The 20,997-nt window shown below is 36.9% G+C and overlaps 3 protein-coding genes across 9 annotated transcripts; 2 read left to right on the forward strand and 1 right to left on the reverse strand.

The window, feature by feature from the left end:
- The first annotated feature begins 82 nt into the window (after positions 1-82).
- LOC117639186 (INO80 complex subunit B) lies at positions 83-1,988 on the forward strand. The gene is made up of 6 exons (XM_034374613.1): positions 83-271; positions 368-506; positions 581-698; positions 813-1,034; positions 1,124-1,293; positions 1,383-1,988. Exons 1-6 carry the CDS (start codon positions 226-228, stop codon positions 1,522-1,524), a joined length of 837 nt encoding a protein of 278 aa, XP_034230504.1. The 5' UTR covers positions 83-225; the 3' UTR covers positions 1,525-1,988.
- Positions 1,984-12,609, reverse strand: LOC117639185 (poly(A) polymerase type 3). Of its 6 annotated transcripts, XM_034374610.1 has the most exons (16): positions 12,507-12,609; positions 12,311-12,420; positions 11,310-11,764; positions 10,533-10,638; positions 10,242-10,437; positions 9,891-10,149; positions 9,710-9,814; positions 9,443-9,593; positions 9,139-9,350; positions 8,855-9,060; positions 8,308-8,774; positions 8,149-8,218; positions 8,019-8,070; positions 7,742-7,933; positions 7,492-7,668; positions 5,622-7,419 (listed from the first exon to the last, which is right to left on the reverse strand). In XM_034374610.1, the coding sequence occupies exons 5-16, from the start codon at positions 10,412-10,414 to the stop codon at positions 7,312-7,314; spliced, it is 2,172 nt and encodes a 723-aa protein (XP_034230501.1). In that variant the 5' UTR covers positions 10,415-10,437; positions 10,533-10,638; positions 11,310-11,764; positions 12,311-12,420; positions 12,507-12,609; the 3' UTR covers positions 5,622-7,311. The 6 variants fall into 6 exon arrangements, with proteins under 6 accessions (XP_034230503.1, XP_034230502.1, XP_034230501.1 ...); XM_034374612.1 differs by lacking the exons at positions 5,622-7,419; positions 11,310-11,764 and adding exons at positions 1,984-4,963; positions 5,049-5,137 and having other exon boundaries at positions 12,311-12,598; XM_034374611.1 differs by lacking the exons at positions 5,622-7,419; positions 11,310-11,764 and adding exons at positions 1,984-4,963; positions 5,049-5,140 and having other exon boundaries at positions 12,311-12,598.
- A 410-nt stretch (positions 12,610-13,019) lies between these two features.
- LOC117639413 (ubiquitin carboxyl-terminal hydrolase MINDY-1-like) lies at positions 13,020-20,447 on the forward strand. Of its 2 annotated transcripts, XM_034375031.1 has the most exons (11): positions 13,020-13,363; positions 13,873-13,970; positions 14,048-14,566; positions 14,655-14,761; positions 14,872-15,062; positions 15,148-15,290; positions 15,373-15,408; positions 15,525-15,712; positions 16,032-16,136; positions 16,512-16,749; positions 16,868-20,447. In XM_034375031.1, the coding sequence occupies exons 2-11, from the start codon at positions 13,896-13,898 to the stop codon at positions 16,880-16,882; spliced, it is 1,617 nt and encodes a 538-aa protein (XP_034230922.1). In that variant the 5' UTR covers positions 13,020-13,363; positions 13,873-13,895; the 3' UTR covers positions 16,883-20,447. The 2 variants fall into 2 exon arrangements, with proteins under 2 accessions (XP_034230922.1, XP_034230923.1); XM_034375032.1 differs by lacking the exon at positions 16,032-16,136.
- Positions 20,448-20,997: the final 550 nt, after the last annotated feature.

Genomic DNA, 20,997 nt, shown 5'->3' on the forward strand with positions numbered 1-20,997 from the left:
ATTTTGGACCATCCTCGGAACAGCTCTGAGCAGGTTTGAAATGATGGCCGAAGCGCGCCAATTTCTACTATTCACACTTGCGTTACTATTCGCACTAAATTCAAGTTCATGTAAACACAAACATAATCAACATAATGTGATGTATTTCTTTGCAAAGTGACAAGTCGCACTATGTGCATAACACGAAATATCTTCCCCGATTTCAAGGAATTTTAACGTCAAAAGATGGGTAAACGCAAAGAAATACGAATGGAAGAGCAAATAGATGTTGGTAAGGTTAAGCTAGGTTTAGCACAAATGTATTAAATGTTCTATTTCAGCGACTGTGTGAACGATAATGAATAATAATTAAATCTTTACATCTCAGGTACGTCTGAGTCATCACACAGAAAGAAACACAAGAAACATAAGCATAAAAAGCACAAGAGGTCAAAACATGAAGAGGTTGACTCCCCTCCTTATGAAGAACCTCCACCTTTGGTTATTGCTCCTGCTCCTATCAAAGGGTAAAGTTTGTCAAGCATCTAATTAATAATCAAGTGTTGATCATTTTTTTTAAAAATTCTTATTCTCTGTTAAGTATTAGTGACAAAGCAATACCAACCAATAAGAAAAGCAAAAAGTCTCGGCGGGATAGCGGAACTTCAAGTGAAGAAGAACGATGGCTTGATGCGATTGAATCAGGAAAGCTAGAAGAGGTATGTTTGATTTCCTCTGTCATGTTTGTAAAGCTGATCTGAAATAAGACCATTTGCAAGAAAGATGGTAGATCACCACTACTGATTGCTATATGTTTGTAAAATTGCTTTTAGGTCGATGATGAACTTATGAAAATGAAACCAAAGGATCCCAAGCTTATGACTGCACGTCAACGAGCCATGTTAAAAACTGAGACACCCAATACTGAGGAGACCCTATTTGCTTTACCATCAGGTTACAAAGAGAAAGTTATGACTGAAGAAATGGCTCAGAAGGCAGCCTTGAAATCACAACGTCGTAAGCAACAAGCAGATGAAAAGAGGGAAAAGGACAAAGTAAGAACCTTTCTATTCAAAATCTTTAATTTTAGCACTAGTTTTGTACTCCTGTTTTTAAGCCAGCTGTTTTAATTTTGATTTTTTAGAAAAAAACAATGGAACGCTTATTAAAGAAGCAAGAGTCTAAAGCAGGCAAGGCAGGTCAGAAAGGGAAAAGTAAAAAACAAGTTCCTCGTATTTCTTACCACATTACTGCAAATATTTCAACAATCAACATACCTTTAGGATTTGAATTCCCTCTGCAACCAGTTGTCAAGTAAGATTACCATGTTGACTTTTAGTGGATGTTGTGAGTTCATAAAATTTGATCAAATTTTCTATTTTAACTATAATTTTAATTTACAGACAAGAGAAACCTGATATTACGTATTGCGGTGTAGATGGCTGCTCTGAGAAAAAGAAGTATGCCTGCTCTAGAACTGGAATCCCTCTCTGTAGCTTAGCCTGCTATCGCAAAAATCTTTCAGGTACAGAGTTTGATCATTAAGTTTAAGTCCTCACAATTATAGTACAATTGTGACTTTTTGTATGAATTAAGTGTCTAATTTGATTTTGTGATAATAGTTAAGTAAATCTTGTTAACTGGTACTCTCCAAAACTCAAATACAATATAAAATAATTACAGAATGTATTAATGATGTGTGACGAGACCTAATGGATGTATGCACCACATTGGGTAATGTCTTATTTATATCAGATTCTTATTGTCAAGCTGACTTTTTTATGGGAAAAATAACTCCCTACATTCATGAAGTAATTGCAAGAAAACCTTGGACTTGGTCTAGAGTTTTCTTGTCCATTCATTTATTCGTTTTGGCTCAGACTTACTTCACAATTTTATTTCAGTTGATGATATAATTCACAATTCAAGTGTGTGACATGAAATCAAGATTATTTAGTTTGATCTTTCTTATTGTAAGGGGGAGGTAGTAATAAATACAAAAACGATGATTCAGTGTTCTTTTTATTTTATTTTTCCCCTTTTAGACATGTTACAAGACAATTAAAGGATTCTCTGAAAGAATAGTACAAGAAGTCCTATTATAACATTAACTGTAGTCTCACAGAACCTGGAGGCAAAAAGAGAAGCATCCTGACGAACTCCGTGGAAAAAGTTAACATCTGGATTATATGATGAAAACGTTATGGAAGATTTGGCTGAAATTTAGTTGACTGAAGCTAGTTAAGGACCCTCATAAGAGAGCTGCTAGCTTTCAGTATGAGCCATGACATATTTTGAATTCTCAACCCTGACCCTTATCACAGGGAAGAGAAAGAAATGGAAAGGAAAACGAAAGAATGACAAATATATGACAGTCCAGAAGACCACTTCAAGCCTATTTAAACACATGGTAAATCTCTTTCATAATTAGGACTTGTGACTCCAAGCTTTTCTTAATATGATCCAAAGCACAAGGTGCCAACAGAACACTTGCAAAAGTCGACATGTCAAGGTACAATGGACAAGGAGTGGAAAGAAGAATAAAAGAGAAAAAGGAAAGAAAAAACAAGAAACCAGCCATGTTTAAAACTAACACAATGAAAATACCTGAAAATTAGAAAACATGAAAATGACTTTTGAGAAAACATTAAACAATAAGCTGCATCTCAAAATCTTTCCCAGCTTGCTTTTATGTATAAACAGGATTAAATACTTCTGTGAATTCTCCTAAAGACCACAGCAGTCAAACAAAAGGAACATGTATGAACAATGTAAGACAGGTCATAATTGTTTTTTAACCACAAAGGCTAACTGTAACAGTATGAAGAGCAAGGAATGAGATGAGGAAAGGATACCTGCAAGACCAATAATACTATATGTAGCTCTTTAGAGCACACTGGAGACTGGAAGAAAAAGAAGATTGTGATCTAGATTGTTCAGCATGTGACAATTGAGACTGAAATCTGGAAACATACTAACATGCATCATACAGTACTGTACAGAGAAAAAGATTGCTGAACATCTAAAAATCACAACCACAAAAATAGCTCACAAGTGCTGCAGCAAACAGAGTTAAGTATGTGGAAGGACACATGAGATTTTAATCACTACCCAATTATGTACATACATCCAATTCACAAGCAGTCAAAAAAATTGCCCTATGAACAAACTGACATAGGATTGAACAGAAGGTCCATCCAGACCAATGCAGAAAAGTTAAAAACAATTGAGAGAGAAATTAATTAGGCAATAGTTTAAAGCACCATCTTTCCCCCTTTCAACCGTTCTGTGCTTCAGCATCTTCTGTAGTGTTCAGTTGATAAGCTTGGGAGTGAACAGAAATCAAAGAATCAACACCTTCAAAGAAAAATGGAACAAGGCATGGTCTTTTGGCAAGTACAGTACATATCATTATCAAATTGCACAGCTGTCACCTTTCCAGACAACTCAGGTCAGGAGAACTCAGTCAAAACAAGCCAACGGGATAGGACAAGGACAGTTCTTAATTGCAATATTAAAAAAAGAAAAAAAATAATAAATAAAATTAAAACTGATGGGGCGCTATGAGATGATACAGTGACACTTAACACTCTCTTCACCAGCACACCAAATAATTTACAAGGAATTACTTCAATTCAGCGTCATTGATCACACAAAACAAAATAAATTGGTGGTTGTTTTCACAGAGTGACATGATTTCTGTGAATAATTAACAAAAAAGATTTATCAAAAAAGTGGGTAAATAATCCAAAGTAACTAATTTTAACTGTGTCTAACAATAAGAAAAACACTTCATGCCACTTTTGTACCTACTCCAAATGATCTAAGTTACAAAAGCCAGTGGCAATCTTTAAAATTTTTTTTTTTTATGAATGGCATTTTGCAATAAGGTCAATGAAAGATACTCACTAAGTCTAGCCAAGAGGAGTAAAATGTCTCATACTCCAGAGGTATCAAATCCAAAAGATATAGCGCACAAAGTCAATTTTAAGAGAGACTGTGGCTGGAAAAAAAACCTTAATCTTGCATTATTTGTGTTGATGAAATAGATCATTCAAAAAATGCATTGATCCACACACATGTGCCCTTAACTTTTCATTAAAATCAAAACAGGTTACAATCCAAAGTACACACCAATATTTCTATCAAAATTCTGAAATTCCGTACTTTTGAGTGCATTGTTATTTCTGCCACAAAGTTTCACAAGAAGCTTGAAAGGTAGTCATTAAAAAAAAAAAAAAAAAAAAAAAAACAAGCACTCAAACATGTACAACAACAAAATTAACACTTCACCTATAGATACCACCCTTGACTACTATAAAAGGAGGCATTATGTCACTCATATCACCATTGAGCAACTATACAGAACCATCAGATATAAGCTCAATACTACACCAAATATACAAAGAACTCAAAACCCCTCCCCCTTTTTATCTTTTTTTGCCATTTTCTTTTTTGAACGAGTAAGGATCAAGTAGAAAGAGACTTTGATGAAGAGGTTACATTCATAATCTTTAATATTACATAAATTCTCATGACATAAATCCATTGTTGAATTTTTAGTCACTACGTCAAAGAATAATGGAAATAATGCCTTTTCAGCACATCAGAGCACGCCAATACATGGCAGGTTAGCTCCTTTCCACATTCAAATTATTTACATTTATGAAGTGTACAACTTCACATTTCTTCTTGAACCTTAATAACTTAACAAAATAATTTCCTAACTCATCTCAAAATAGTCTTTGTACAGGCTACAGATGATAATATGATGAGTGCAAGATCACCTGACTAATTGTTGGCTTTGTATAAATTACCAACTCATAATAATATGATAGATTTACATTTTCACTTGTGACAAGCATTTGCTTGAATGGTGAACAATTAAGTCAAATGTACAGGTCCTCAATGAGGAATCACAGGCTCTTTAGGAGGGCCAATAGACATTCCTTTCTCAGATTCATGTGCTTTTGTAAGTCTGGGTCTGGAAAGGACATGGAAGATGGTGAGGAGGTCGGTAATGACCAGAGATAAGACAATTTTGATGGCTGATTGCAATCCATACTTACTGTGGTTTCTTGAACTCAACAGGGTGAACATCACCCTTCTTGATTGGTCATGTACAGATGAATCCTTCATGTAAAACACTTGATGTGTCCTGCTGACAGAGAAGAAAATAAATTACATCTGCACATCTTTCACATAAAACCTACATACTGACTGAATGGCTGACCAATCACAAAACAGGTTCAATGCTTTCAAAATTGACATAAACATTCTTGATTCAGATGCATCACTTGACTAGGCTGATGGTTTAAATGTAATCAGATTACAATACTATAAAAACAAATGCAACAGCAGTTTTGAAGTAAAAGCTACAGTTCTCCAGCTACTCAAAAGAATCCCAAGACTTTTGACAGCAGAAATGTTCAAGTGATTTCTCAATGCTGCCCTGCGACATAATCTGATGATGATCAGGTGATGTTTTGAACAACAAATAGCTGTTTTGATAATATTATTTGGTGCAATATTCACAAGCTCGTTGTTATATAGCAGTTATTGGGAAGATAATAAATCAACTCAACCATAGTCAGTTGAGATACCAAGTGTAATGCAGCCACAAAAAGCAATAACCACACCAATTCAGGTTACAGGTACGATAATTTATTGTGAAACATATCACTGCTTGAAATCTTCATACAGCGCTTCAACAAATATTTGTCACAAATGTAAGTTTATATCACGAAAAACAAGAAAGGTAGAGAGATTACACAACAGAACTTTGGAATCATAAACAATAAGAAAGAAAAAGCAAAAATACAAACATATAAATTTGAAGAAAAGAAAGATTTAGAAATAGTGAAAATTTAATTAAAACCCAGCATTAGCTATAAGCTCCTGTTAACTGCCAGATTTACTACATTGAAAGTGCGTTAAAGGAGATAGCAATCAATGTGACATTCTGTGTTTTGAAGCGAAAGCCACAGAACACACTGGAGCTGAGTCTTTAGAATTAATAAATACATCATGCTGCAAAGTATTTAGTTGAAGGTCAATTTGACAGTTGACAGGAGGTGGAATGTCAATGGCCTGAATTAAATAGATATTGAACATAAAACAACAAAAGTTCGGACAAATTCTGGGAGAAAAGATATGACCCAAGTTAAGATCATTAACAACGGTGCACAATAAACAATTTACGTGCATTTCTTAGAATACATTGTCAAAAGAAAAAACAGTCAGTTAAAAGAGCACAGTTAGCTTACTAAGTCTTTCACCATCACCATGAGGGAGAAGAAATGAAAAATAGCACCAACAAGATTTCAGAATGCCAAGTGCACTCCATTAAGTCCAATTTTCACACTTTAACTTCAATGGTATTAAAATTAAAAATACAAGATACAAAAGTTATGCCAACAGAGAATCAGTTACCAAATGTATTAGCATGTTACAGTCTAAAAATTAGATGCTAGGTTGTGTTTAAAGCTTCATCAAAAAACAGCCAACAAGAGATCAAAGCATTCCACTCTTTATTTAGTGTAAGTGGTTAAGTTAAAGGCTATAATATGATCATTAGCAGAAAGAAGTGGAACATGATAATGGGAATCAGACCTCCTCACTCAAACTTAAAAAAAAAAAACAGTGATAATCTGAAGCAATACCATGCCACTTGCCATTGATTTTCACGAGAATGATTAAAAGTTAACTCTTGATCGGACCAAAACTTCATTCCCCACAAGAAACAAAACCCAACAGTACAAACAATAATAGACTTATAAAGAAAATGAAGATCATGAATGGTCAGCTTAAATAATAAGAATAACTGGGAAGAGAGATAGGACAAGATAAATAAAAATGGCAAAAGAGTTAGATAGGACGGACATTAATCATACCGCAAAGTTAAGTCACCAGAAATTAGCCTTTGTAGATAGAACTAACGGTGAGGGAGCAATTTTGTATCAAAGTACTCCATGTTCACTCAAGGAACTCATAAATTGTTATCTTAGTCTCAACATCTAACAAAGTTCAAATAAAAATAAAGAAGAGGACATGCGACACGATTTCTTACAATGTACACCTAAAAAAATAAGGTGTTTTAAATTAAAGGATTTAAATTTAAATGTTCAGAAGTGAATAACAAATCAGAACTCAGGAAGTTCTATGACAATTACTTTGCCTGTCTCTTCTCTTCACAAACACGGCACCAGTCAATTATTACACTAACACTATGATGAAATCAGCTAAAGCACTTCCGTAGAGATCAATGTTCAACAAAACTGAGGCACACTCTACCTCCTTCACAAAAATTTGATACGCTTTGAATTTGAATAGTCAGAGGGAACCTAAGTAATGGTCATCTTCACAACATGAAGTTGCTAGAAGTCTTTTATGTTGCTTGGAAATCGGATCGATGATAATAAAAGTGGAGGAAAACAAAAGCTTGACAGAAACAATTTACACACACTGGTTAAGACAAAGTCGTTCAGTATTTATAGCTATAACATGGCATACCTCTTTTGTCAGTGCTGCACTATTGCTGGCTCCAACTATCTGAGAGCCTGCTGTTTCTGTACTCTTGTGTGTTTCACCAATGTTTACATAGGTATTTGAAGATTCGTCCAAGGAATATGAAGTTGAGTTTGAATCTTCTCCGCCTTGTACTATAGACTGATTAGGTGATTCATCTCCCTGAAAGCACGATGCATGTCCAAACTTCACAGAAGGAAAAGGAGAAACTCAATAGAATTAAGATGATGTTTACCTGCCCACTGGTTTCATCACCCATCTTAGCCTTTTTAAAATAGCCATCACACGAATTTTCAGAAATTCGCTTCTTATTTGAAGCACCATTATTGGCAGTACTGGATTTGTTGGATTCACTAGTTGGGGACATCATAGGTGTAGCAGTTCCATTTCTTGGAGTTTGTGAAGGATTTGAGTTTGATGTACTTGTCTGAAATTATATATACAGATTATTAGGTGTTAAGCCTTAAACCATAACATGGGACACTTAAAGAAGAATGTAATGTTTGAGATACCTTGCGTTCTCTTTTAAGAAGATTAGGGGGCACATAGCTTTGCAGTTGTTTCCTACAAAGAATGAAATTCAATGAAAACGGATGAATGATATGGTAATAATCAACCACAGTTATGACAATGATTCCATACCTTTTCACATAGCGGGCTTCAATTTTCATACCATCTTTCATCATTTTAATTTGCATGGCTTGTCGATGGACTACAAAAAGGAGAGCATAAAGACGAAACATGTCGAACCAAATCTTTTGAAATTAAAAGAAAAGAACCATAATACAACATCCAAATTACCTGTTTCAGTAAAAGACTGAATGTCATAAGTGAGATCCACGTTCAAGTGCTCAGTCTTCTCAAAAACAAGTCCAATAAACCACATAGAACCTAGTCCTTCTTTCCCTGGTTTAGATGATGTGTTGGGTGTGCTTGGTGGAGGAGTAGGTGTTGGAGTTGTTACTCCTGGACTTGTCACATTGGGGGCCGGAGGGGTTTCAGCCACAGGATTACTGTCTGAGACAGCTGTTTTTTCGGTTACTTCAGTGCTGCTAGTGTCTGAAGGACTTGGTGTTGCTGGTTGAGCGGTTGATGATTGTTCATTACTTTCATAGTGAGGAAAGCACTCAGGATTGACATGAGCCAACTTGATATGTTGATTGCGCTCCAAATTTCCAATTAAGTGTCGAATTTTGGATTCTACTAAACCACTCCACTCAAGCTGGTCTTCAGGTGTGTCAGCACTTGCTAAAAGCACTATGTAATGCCTGAAATTTACACAAACAAAGTCATTCTAGGAAGCAAACAGCAAAGAAACATAATGCCCACTCTTAAGAGCAACACTCACTTATATTTGGTAAAAAAATTTGGAGGTTCAAATAACTTGTCCCATGTAGCACGACCAACCATGATATCATCTGTGATAGCAAGTCCGTTTTTAAACTCATCTTCCATAATAGTCCGGGTGGACATTGAAACGTTGAAAGTGGAATTTTGTTGAGGATATGCTGGAGTGATTATAGGCATGAGGTGATATCTATCTGCTATGTTTACCTGGAAACCAGAGAAACATGTAGTACAATTTACAATTGGAACATCAATTTAAAAAAGTGGATGCAGAAAGAAACTTACACGAGGATCCCATACTGTGAAGCCCAAGTTAACAACATCCAACTGTTTCAGCAATACTGGCTGAGGCCATTTCCATTTAGAAAATACCAAAAAGAATTTGTGAACTAAAGTAGCAGCTACAGCATTAGGATATAACTGACATGTCCGTGCCACAAGCATAGCCCATGACACACCTCCAAGGTATCCAAGTGCATTACTGTAGATACCATGTTCTGAGAGAAAACAGAAAAGAACAAACGTGACAGTAAGATCAGTAATCTACAAATGATTATTATAGGAGTTATTAAAAGAAATATTAGCTCACTTTTGGCCCAAAGCTTAATTGCTCTTAAAGCTAATCTGAAATTTTCTACATTAGGAACAAGACGAAGGATTTCATCAGTTACTCTACATCCATTTAGGCTTCTGACACATTTTGGATCGAGGTTTTTAAGGAGAATATCCTCTTGAAGATCCTGAAATAAAAGAACAAACACAATTTAAATCATCAATCAGAATTGCAAGGCCCACTGCTGCCAATAAATAGTGATGCTTAACCTAGCAAAATTCTGAAAAAATGTAATAAAATTACCATGGAGTCAGGAATTTCCCTAAGAGCTAGTCTAGCAAACAACATATCAATTTCTATTCCATCAAAGTTCATCTTTATGACTGGCACAAACGCCTCTGGAACAGCCTGAAAAATAGAATGGGTTGAGATTCTTATTCTAATATGGCCACATACAAGGAATTTGATTCAAACCAAAGCTCACCCGAAGATCAGTGACCTCCTTTTGTTCTTTAAGTTTATCGAAGAATGAAGTGAAATAATCAGACCGGTCTACATGTCTTGGAGCTACACAGAGTGCGTCAATATCAGCACCTTTATGATGTACACCTAAACGGTACGATCCAAAGGTATAGATTTTCCCTCCTACTTGTTCAGCAACATTGGGAGGCATGTTGCGGTTAATACTTGTTTCTTTAATCCATTCTTTCACTAAGTTATTTAGCTTGCTTAATATTTCCATCCTGAAAATAAAAAAATAAACAACATTGGCAACTTTAAGTAAATCAAGGCAGGCCCAGGAATCACAGGCAACAATGTTGAAACAATGACAGACCTATGATTTAGTTCTTGCTCAGTCACTGAAACATTGTAAAGCTCAAGAGTTTCAATAAGTTCATCAGTCCTGTCGTGATCGAGCTGCTTGGGTCCAGCCATGGTGATGGCTGACGTCATGCCAAGTGTGCGCTGTTGCTGAGACATGTTTTGCTGCTGTTGAGGTGACCACATTTTTGTATTTATGAGTATACAATCTAAAAGAGGAAGATCAGACAATAGCATTTAAGAGCCAGAAGTTAAACACCATAATATATTTTACACCTAAAAATAACAAACCAATTCAACATACCTGGGAAAAACCAAGTATTGAAGTCAGACAACAAGCCAACTCGAAGGATGAAGGGATTAGCAATCCCCTATCTCATAGTATAAATTAAAATTGATAGGAAATCCATCTGAAAATGCATCAAATTCATCAAACTTATGGTATATCAGAAAAGTAGAAACAAAAACTGGTTGGCTGGGGCCTAACGCAGTCACAACCATAGATTCAAATGCCGCCAGTAACAGTGAGTAACTGTAACATACAATTTGAATGGAATGTATTCAATCCATTAATATAAGCATCTGTGCAAGGGAAATATGCCAAGCAAATCCACAGCCAAGAATGGTCAGAAGACTCAAAAATGTTAAGCATAACAGGCACTACCTTACAGATTAACCCCAATCATAAGCTGATGATTTTAGTGCTTTTTTGTAGAATTCTACGGCCCTGCAAGATGAGTTTGTTGACGAATCTCTCACTAACTCAGTTCAATTGTGGATTGTTGAAGGAAAGTACCAAGAATATTTCCAAATTAGCAGAATAAAGAAATGGAACAATATAAATATAAACAAGGTTTGCTTATAAGTACACTGAAGACAATTTAACTACTTCAGACCAGCAAGATGACTAAATTGGATTTTAATTGGCCATGAAAGAAGCAACTACCCATATTTGTCAGTGGTGAGAATTCATATCCTTAATGTAATATCTTAATATATGTACAAAGTGAGGAAATTTGTAAGTGTTTGTCTAGACCAAATCTAATTTGCATGCCACAAATGCATAAACGACATTACTTACACATCACCTTGTAGAATTTAAATTGTCACTGACCAAACAAAGCAAATTTTGATCAAAACCAATACAGGTTTCATTTCAAACCAAACTTTATAAAACTTCTTGTACTTCCAGAATTTATCTTTGTACAGGAGTGAGACTAGTAGTTATGTCAGTAGATGATCCTACAACACTACAGACAATTTTGGTCTGGTGTTACAAGTTAGCTTCTCGCACGATCTTCTTCAGCTGCTCAATGTTCGAGGACAATTTGTGTATGGCAACTTCAAGCTCATGCTGTCTTTTCTCTATTTTCTTCAATTGTTCAGCATTATTCTCCATACTTCTCAAAAGTGCTTCCCCTCTAATCAGGTGCCTTTTCACGTCAGGCTTTTCGACAATCTCTACACAAGGGACACATTGCATTGCAACCAATCATAGGTCCTCCATGCTGGTGCTTCAATGCACAAATTGGAGTCCTGCTGAGCAAAGAATTGACTGTCACTGACTGAGACAAAAGTACCAAAATGCCTACCACATTCAGAAGTTCAAAACATAGGAAACAATGAAGAAATCTGTCTTTGACTGGATTTCAAGATTGCAATAATCATTTGGCAAAGGAGTTGCACTTGACCATTTTATCAATCACACACTAGCTGACGGTTCCAAATTACACCACATAAAAGATGCTTAGAATTCTCAACAAAACTGGGGATGTTAAAAACTGTTGTCAGTGCCAATTGGAGATCTGCTGACAAAGACGAAATTGCTCACACCACAACTGATGTTTCAAGAATGGCGAATTAAGACCAGATTTCTCACACACACGCATTTGATTTTTGTTTCTCTCATTGAGAAATGGACTAAAACTTCAAGAAAACATAAAGACGTTGTCATCAAAAACAGAACGCGCTGTGGAAGGCAGCACTACGCTGACGGTACACAAATACCAAGATCCTTGCGTGTCGAAAACAATTATACAGACAAGACGAAAATGCTTAAAAGTGTCAAAGCACGATACTCACAATATCGACCTTCCTCTGGTTAGAAATAAGGGTAGAAGTTTCTTAATACCGCCCCTACACGGAGTCAGAACCAGCACAGGCTGAAGCCGATTCGTGATTACGGTTGGCTCCTACACACGTTCAGGTTTTTAAATACAAAATCTGTAAAGCAGCTTTCACTGAGCACAACATTGACGGTGATTCAGATAAATCTCACCGCGAATGTAACACGAATTGAGTGAATTTGGTCCCCTGACGCACACAGTCATACAAAAGAAGATTCACAATGCCAATATCCAATATGGCGTCGCGATGTCAACAATGTTAACACAACAACGACAATTCTCTAAGAGAGGAAGCCTTTGAATCGAAGATCGACATCTGTGTTGAACGGGTTATTTTGAATGGGACAAACTAAAAAATGTCATTGAATATCATATAACGACCCCAAATCATCTGAAATAAATAAAATTAAAACAAAATTCGTCTTCACTTTTAGTTGGCACCCCTATCCAGCGCCTTGTCAAAATATCCCATGGGAGAAATAATGCCGTGTTTAAAAAGTTGATTAAACGAAAACGAGGCGTTTCTAATGGTTAAACAGAACTCGCTTATACGCCATTAGAGCACGACTTAATTTTGGCCCCCATCCACTCATTCACAATCTGTCCTCATGGACAAAACTGTCCACGCTCCTCAACTGATGCCAGGAATTCAAACTTCCCGCCTCGAGGGATGAGGCTAGCCAAATTTAAGAGGGAGGGAATGTGAATGGGCGTGATAGAGAGACGTTCAAGTTCATAGTATTGAGTTTATTTGTCGTGAAGATAATCGCGTTGTTCATCATTGTCATGCCCAGCAAAGTGAAGGGTACCCAGTAAATGTTTGAAATCAGTCGGAGGCGACAACAGTAGCTGGAGGAAAATGTCCGTGGAAGGCCAATAAATCTGTCCCAGTGACGTGCTTGTGTTTTGGTTGGTTTCCATCAACGAACCGAGTACCTCCTCCCCTCAGTCTGTCGCGAACGCTTCATTGTCATTGCCACGCGGAATTGACATGATTGTAATTTAATCGGTAAGTACTTTGGCCCTCCCCTATGCTTTCGATTCGGACGCGCAGTCGCTGCGACCCTGCGCCTCCCTTTGTTTTCTGTGCCTCTCAATTTTGAACCTTGTAAAACCCTACCCTTACCTGTGACTTGGCTTGTTTCGGATGTCCTCAGTCATACTCCTTAACTTTCTTTCTTCGAATGGTCAGAATTTGAACCATAACGTACGATCGAATTGATGAAACATGGAAGTTTCTAAACTGACGTTCTAAGACCTAACCCAACTTTCCGACCACTTTTGTGATTTTGCGTCGTATTTCGTCGGAAAGGGCTGTACATGTCAAGAGTTGAATTATGCTGAGGAAATAATATTTTTCAATAAATTTCAACCAATATTCTACCTTGTTCTCTCTCTTCAACGTGTTGTTATTGGTGTACTAATAAACAGAAGTTTGGAGGAGATTTTCTCAATGAATGTTTGATTTGGTTTGATAATAATACAAAGGGAAGTGAGTGAATAATCTGCCTGCATTAGTTGCAGGACAAGCCAACGCCAACATGGATGAGTCATCCCTGGACATTCATCCTGCCAAAGGCTTCACAGATGAAGTTGGGAATTGTCAACCATCTGTGGTAAGTATTTTTTCTACTCTAATGAAAAGAACAAAATCACCGTTAATTGTACTCCATCTCTTATTTCTTACTTGTAGCTTCAGTCTGAGTCATCATCCTCAAATTCCTCACCTGCTGAAATGGGAAGAACTGCCATTGCCTCTGCCATAAATGAAGGAGACACTCAATCCAGCGGCGCTCATACAGCCAAAAGTATTTCGCCTGCTTCACCAGATAGTACAGAATTAAAAGTACAAATTTGCACTTCTCAAGAAGATGGTGTTCTAGAAACTACAGCTCAGAAAATGAACTCACTATCAATTGAGCCTGTGGCCAGTTCTGAAGCCAACATTAAGACCAGCAAGAAGTCTTCATCAGAAAGCAGCCCTGTCTCATCAAGTAAAGGTCCTGAAGAATACCAGTTGAAGTGGATTATGTGGCATGAACACAAAACTCCCATCATAACACAGAACCAGAATGGACCTTGCCCGTTGATAGCTATTGCAAATATCCTCCTCCTTCGGGGTAAAATGAAGCTCTCGGCAAATGCATCAAGTATCACGTCGGAGGAACTTCTGACTCATGTTGCAAACAACATTGTTGAAAGTAGACCAGAGGTGACATATTCAACATAGACATCGATTTATTTTTAGCTTTTGACTAACTTGAGTCTTTCATTAAATTTCCTTTTATTATTTTTTTAAGGATAATTCTGAAGAGATAATGCGGAACTTTGAACAAAACATGCATGATGCAATGTCTCTGCTCCCTCAGCTGCATTCTGGCCTTGATGTCAATGTTAAATTTACGGGGTATGTTCAGTGTGACTTTGTGTCCCTGTGACCATTCCTTGAAAATATTGCTACTCTGGGTCAAGCCTATCATGTCAATAACAACCATTTTTCTCTCTTTACAAATGTAGGGTTACTCATTTTGAGTTTACTGAGGCATGCACTGTGTTTGATTTACTCGACATTTCCCTGTACCATGGCTGGGTTGTCGATCCTCAAGCAACTGAGACGGTAACAGCTCTAGGACATATGGGATATAATCAGTTAGTGGAGATGATCATTCAGGATAAGATGGCTGATGATTCTACTAAAGTTACCAGAGGTATGTATATTCTGACTTGAATTGCTAACTCTGGCCGACTTATGCTTCAGTTGTTATTCTCTTCGTTCTCTCTTTTGCCCCTCAGCTTTATTGGCAGAACAATTTCTTGAAAGCAGCGCCTCCCAGTTGACATATCATGGATTATGTGAACTGAACTCTGTTATGGCTGATAATGAGCTGGCTGTTATCTTCAGGAACAACCATTTCAGTACAATATTCAAACGAAGGGTATGCCCTCTCAATTGTTACTAAAACATATTGAATTCCCAAAAGAGGAGTACATCATTTGTTATTCTCTCCTTGATTTTAGGTTCCAACATCAAGTAGACAGCAGAGCACTCAACAAGTAAATGCATCATGAGAACTTGCCTTCTCTCTTTTCTCTCCTTTATTCTAACTCAATTTTTTTGCTAATAATTTATTTTTGTCTGAGACGTTATTTTTTTTATTTATGTATTTCAGGTGCAAAATGAACTTTTTCTACTAGTGACAGACCAAGGTTTCCTCCATGAGTATAATGTGGTTTGGGAAATGTTTTGCAATATTGAAGGCGACTCCATGTTTGTGGATAGTGACTTCAAAAATGTCCCACCAAAGACAACATCAGATTTCTCCCCTGCAGCAACAACTATGTCTCAGATTGATCAAGAGTAAGTAATGCTTTAAAATGCTGCAGTGCAAGTGTGATCAAGTACACGTCCTATTTGGGTTCAGATTGAGTGAATGCTTCCACCTCCTGTCCCTTCGCAACTGTCCTCTCCAGTTTCCTCCCAGCTCCTTGCCTTTTCCTTCTTTTAATTTTTCCTGTGCCCATTAAATGTGACCTTGGGATTGCATGTTTCGGAATGCATTTTTTTGTTTTTGAACACTGCAAATTTCTTGTCTTGTCTGTAAAATTATTTTATTGTTAGTGTTGGGTTTGTGGAGTTGAATGTAATGGTGGCATTGGCTTCAACTTTCCTTGTCTAGCTATATGGTGGCTTTGGCATTGCAAGAAGATATGCAGCGTCTTGATGAATCATGGGATGATGTTAAAAAGTCTCATCCCGATGAGGACCTGTCTGAACTTTCAGAGTGAGTCTTGCCAGTTAATTTCTTTAAAAGCATGTTTACTTTCTGATTTTCAATTTATTTTCACACTGTGGCATTCAACATAGTAGAGTTGGGCAAATATTGTATGATGTTCATATTAAATTAAATGATGGCAAATTTTCTTAAAACATTAAATTTTAGTCAATCCACTTTTTTAAGTGCATGAATTTAATATTAGACTATTTGTTGAACTCTTTTACTATACTCGTGCCCTGATTCTTCTGATCAGATGTTTTGGATCAACAGACGCTTTTCTGATATTGATGCTCTACTTTACTGTCTGGTTTGGGGTAAACATATGTTCAATAATCATATAACGACTCTTATTTTTCTTTTGTGTTTGTTTTAACTTAATAGTGAGGAGTTGGCTCGTTTGCTGCACAAACAAGAGTTGGATGGAGTTGCAGAAGAAGAAAGAGTTAATAAACAACTTTTGGAGCAGACACAACAGGCCCCATTGAAAAGTTCTCAGGCATCACCACCATGCTCTTGCAATCCATCTGAATGCAATCATGGAACCCCTGTTCGCAGTGTTGAGACCTGCTCTCCTAATCCAGCAGGTTCCCCCACATCCTCATCCCACAAAAAGAATGCTGTGAGTTTCAGCCCAAATATTTCCACTCCATCGTCTTCATAGACTTCCATTATATGTTGTAAATATTGTATTGCTTTGCATTGTACTTAACATGCTGCTTTTACTGTATGTGTTACAGTGCTCGGTGCTCTGATAAATGCTTTCCAGGCCTGCATTTACCTAATGCATGGCTTGGAGGTGAAACTACGAAGGTAACAAGTGCTCTCACGCAGCAAATCAATTTTGTGCATCTTCAGGGGCAAAGGAGGAATATTTTATCTGAGCTATATTGAATTGGAAATCACAAGCTGATTTGTTGCCTTGTTTTGTGTCTTAGTTAATGTTAAGTGTATAGGCTGGCGACTTCGTTTACTTGTTATAGTGCATGTAATATAGCTTTAATAACATATGGAGCAGATCGACACAACCAGCACATCTGCTATTTTTTACAAGCTCCGTGCTTGCTCTTTTTAAAATCCTTTTCTGGATATATTTTATTTTTTTCTATCTGCATTTCAATTTGCTTTTTAATGTGAAGCTGTTACTCTACTGACATGGTTGAGGGCTTTCATTAACAAAAAAAATAACTGCAGGAGTTTGTGACGAAAGCAACTGCAACCCTTGTTTATTAGTCTTTTCATCATAGCCACCGGCTGAAAGAGGAGAAAATATTTGCAGTTTTGCATTGAAATCCATTGTGCTTTGTGTCAAATAATGTGTCCCACTTTCATTGAATCAGTTCTGACCTGTTCTCCAGAGGTGGTCATTTGGACCTTCTTGTTCTTGGCTGAGTGCGGCCGAGCCTAGTGCAAAAGTGCAGTTTCATCATAGTGACTTTTGGTCATTGCTGTTTGGAAGGCCAGGCTTGGAGCTTAAATCATATATTTGGCATTTATTTGTGAACCTCCAAACAGCGCTTTTTGTTATTGCAAGTTATATTGTTGAAATTCATCTGTAGGTTGTCTTGGTTAGATATTTGTGGGCGCTGCACTGAGAAATAGAATTAAGCTTTTTGATTAGTTGTAATTCTAAGTTCGTTATAAAAAAGAGATTTTACAAATGTTGATATCTTCAAGTTACTCAAAATCTTTGTGTCATGTTTTGAGTGTGCCAGAGGTGTTCATTTTATCTAAACTTCGATTGATTGTGATGTCCTAGATCTGTAGAACCTACAATGTTTACCTATCTACCAGTAATTACTCTATCTGTTAGATTTCAGATTTGTTTCTTCTGTTGCCTTGTGTGGCATATTGTTGGATCAATGTTGTTGGTTCTCGGGATAGCTGTTCAATTGATGTTTCAGAATGACACCAAACAAATAGCTATGTGCCTTATTTAAATTTTAGCTCTTCTTATAATATAGTGAGTGATAATATCATCTGTTGAATCATAAGAATTTTTATCTATTTCGTGTGTTATATATATATGTAGCCAAAGAAATCACTTAATTTTGTAAACCATTTTGATTACTCCATGTGCTATAAAATTTAATTGTGACTAGCTGACCTGTTCTGTGATGAATATGAGCTCAGCTGACAAACATTATCCCCCGTTAAGTAATTACCTTGTCTTTTTTGTTTTTCCCCTTCATGTAGAAAGTGCGTATGGTATGTGTGAATTTGTCTGGCTAGTTGGTTGAAAGTTATTGGTAACTTATGCAATATGCAAACAGCAATATTTATGAAAAATGAGTTGAAATATGTTTTTCACATTAGAGTGCTGTGAAATATACAGGGTATATTTTCATGATTATTTGTCTGTGATTTTTGTCATCAATGAAGATTGAAAAGGTGGAGTACACTTTGTATACTGTTAAAACTTTTAAGAAGCCCTGCTATGTTTTAAGGGTGCTTTTAGCTAACTACAGTCTCTTTTTGTTAATTCAAGTAAGCCAGGTTCTATTTTGCTAAAAGACCTCTTCACACATGCAATTTGTTTGTCAGCTCAGCTCCTAAGCATCTTGTTTGAAAAAGCAATATGTGATGGTGTTGTGTTCATTGCTTGCTAATGTAAAAGTATAGTGAACTTCAGGGTTAAAGGAAATAATTCCTTCTGATTATAAGATTCCAAACCATTGTTTGGAAGGTATAAAATATTTTACAAGCTATGCAATTACTGAATGAATGTAGAGCTGCTATGTCAATTTAAAACAAAGAGTGAGCAACACCACGTGTGTTTTATCGCTGTTTAAAACAACAACAAAAAAACAGTTAATTATTTGAAGTATGCGGCCTTGTCCTGAGAGTTGTACTGTTGCCAACCCATTTTTTTTTTTTTTTTTTAATCGGACTTTGTTAATTGACAAAGAGTTTTGTGAAAAACAACAAATTGTGTAACTTGACCCTACATAGAACAGGATCGTTGTGCTTTTTAGTGCATAATAGATGTACTGGCAAATATATTAAATGATGAATGAATAAATGTTGCCACTACATGAAGTGTGATGATTATTGTTTTTTTGTTTTGATTAAAATTTGTTTCTAAAGGAACTAGTGGATGTTTGTAGTGCTCTTGTTCTGAGTGAGATAGATCTTTTCAATCAATTTTGTTTTCTTATGCCTCCCTCTTATCTTTTGTTAATTAAAGGGTGTATGTTCGTCTTTGAATGTAGTAAGTTATTGGAAAGAAGTGTTGGTTTTAGAATAGCTCCTTAATAAGATTTGTGTAAGTTGCCTTTTTCAAAAACTAATAAGAAACAAAAAAAAACCTTCTTTCAAAAAGGAAGGTTATTGTAGAAACAGTTTTATTGATTTGAAATTCAAGCGTGCATAGTAAATGCTTTCTACAATCAAACCACATTTTGTACTTGGTTCACACTAGAGTCTCATGCTGAGCCTTCTCATTTCCATATCTCTGAACTCACCTGTGGACGCACCCTACTCTTGTGTCTCAGTGATTGCCTTATTATAAACAGCTTGATAAATCCCTCAAAATTGATTGATTACAATCGTTCAGGATTAAAGGCATACTCTAGAAGATGAGGTGAAAATAGCGTCAATAGATCACTCTGTATTTACCACTGTAGATTTATTCTTTGTCAAATTTTTCCTTGCCAATGGAGAGACATTTAAAAAGTGGTATAGGACAGTCTATATGTGAGATGGTCTCCTGCAATTTGTATGCACTTAATTTCTAACTTTCTGTTTCTGTTCTTTGTCATTAGCTCAGAAAACCGTTTGGGATTGGAAGCTAAACATTTCTATTTAATATTTCTGTATAAACTGTGATGAATTGCTATTCAGAGTTAATTGTACCACATTTAATTAAGCTTTTGAATACCTAGTTAAGATGTCTGCCAGAAAAAGATGCATGTAAGTCGCTCATTGGAGGTCTTCTAGTTCAGCAAAATGTCCTACTAAATCAAGTAAATGTACCAACTCCAAGCTTATCCCTTATAATTCATGCACCATAAGTGCCAGTGTTATGCAAAGATGTTAAAAGTCAGTTATAATAAATTATTTTCAGTATTATGTATACTTAAAAATTCAGAGGTATGTTTTGTTAGAGTTTTTAAGGTAGCTTTTGAAGTAAACCTACTATTTTTATGATTGTCTCATCTAGTCAGATTAAGTTAAAGACAACTCAAGGAATTGAATTGTAATTCAAACTGGATGATGTGTCACGTGCATGGTTATTTGTGGATCCGTTACTGAGCTTATTTTCTTCATACTTCTTGTTGCATTCAAAAATTTAAAAAATAAACAAAATTAATCAGCAAATTCTGGTTTGTTTCTCTGGTCATCTCCATCACATTATTCTAGCCTTCTTCTCGCACTTACATATTTGAGTGGAGGAAGTCAAGTCAAGAAGGCACCATGTCAGCTGGGTTGCCTAGCCATCCGTTGACAGGGGCGCTGCCCGCGCTCCCTCAAAGACCGCGACTGAGATGACTCCGGCGCGGCGATGCCTAGCGGTCCGCGTCAAGACAAACTTCCCGGTGAGAGCCGATTCAATTTTCCCGCGCGAATCGTTGGGCCTTCCCCGCCGCGGCCTTCCTGGCGTGGGGCTTCCCGGTGTGGGCACTGGAAGGGCGGCACTCCCTCCAGCACACTGGAGACGCTCCAGCCCGGATGGCGGACCTGCGGGCCCGCCTGGAGTGCCTGGAGGTGTGAAGGAGAGGTGTCACTATTTCGGTCAGGGTCCACTTGATGGCCGGCTTGATAATAGCCACAATGGTGTCGCAGTTTATCCAATCAAACGCGGCGGCCCCATGGATGCTGCCGTGCCGGGGGAGGGGGAGGGGGGGCTGGGAGTCGGGCGTCACCAGAA

The sequence above is a fragment of the Thrips palmi genome, unplaced genomic scaffold (assembly GCF_012932325.1).
Source record: "Thrips palmi isolate BJ-2018 unplaced genomic scaffold, TpBJ-2018v1 HiC_scaffold_11, whole genome shotgun sequence".
Taxonomy (NCBI): domain Eukaryota; kingdom Metazoa; phylum Arthropoda; class Insecta; order Thysanoptera; family Thripidae; genus Thrips; species Thrips palmi.

What these genes read in the sequence shown, in the direction of transcription:
- LOC117639413 (XM_034375031.1), top strand. Translation starts at nt 13,896, where the DNA reads ATGGATGAGTCATCCCTGGACATTCATCCTGCCAAAGGCTTCACAGAT. An exon ending in TTGTTGAAAGTAGACCAGAG is followed by an intron (nt 14,567 to 14,654) that starts GTGACATATTCA and finishes TATTTTTTTAAG; the next exon opens with GATAATTCTGAAGAGATAAT. An exon ending in TTCTACTAAAGTTACCAGAG is followed by an intron (nt 15,063 to 15,147) that starts GTATGTATATTC and finishes TTTGCCCCTCAG; the next exon opens with CTTTATTGGCAGAACAATTT.
- LOC117639185 (XM_034374609.1), bottom strand. Translation starts at nt 10,414, where the DNA reads ATGTGGTCACCTCAACAGCAGCAAAACATGTCTCAGCAACAGCGCACA. An exon ending in GGGAAATTCCTGACTCCATG is followed by an intron (nt 9,594 to 9,709) that starts GTAATTTTATTA and finishes CTTTTATTTCAG; the next exon opens with GATCTTCAAGAGGATATTCT. An exon ending in TTCTTAAAAGAGAACGCAAG is followed by an intron (nt 7,934 to 8,018) that starts GTATCTCAAACA and finishes ATATAATTTCAG; the next exon opens with ACAAGTACATCAAACTCAAA.
- LOC117639186 (XM_034374613.1), top strand. Translation starts at nt 226, where the DNA reads ATGGGTAAACGCAAAGAAATACGAATGGAAGAGCAAATAGATGTTG. An exon ending in GCTCCTGCTCCTATCAAAGG is followed by an intron (nt 507 to 580) that starts GTAAAGTTTGTC and finishes TTCTCTGTTAAG; the next exon opens with TATTAGTGACAAAGCAATAC. An exon ending in AAAAGAGGGAAAAGGACAAA is followed by an intron (nt 1,035 to 1,123) that starts GTAAGAACCTTT and finishes TTGATTTTTTAG; the next exon opens with AAAAAAACAATGGAACGCTT.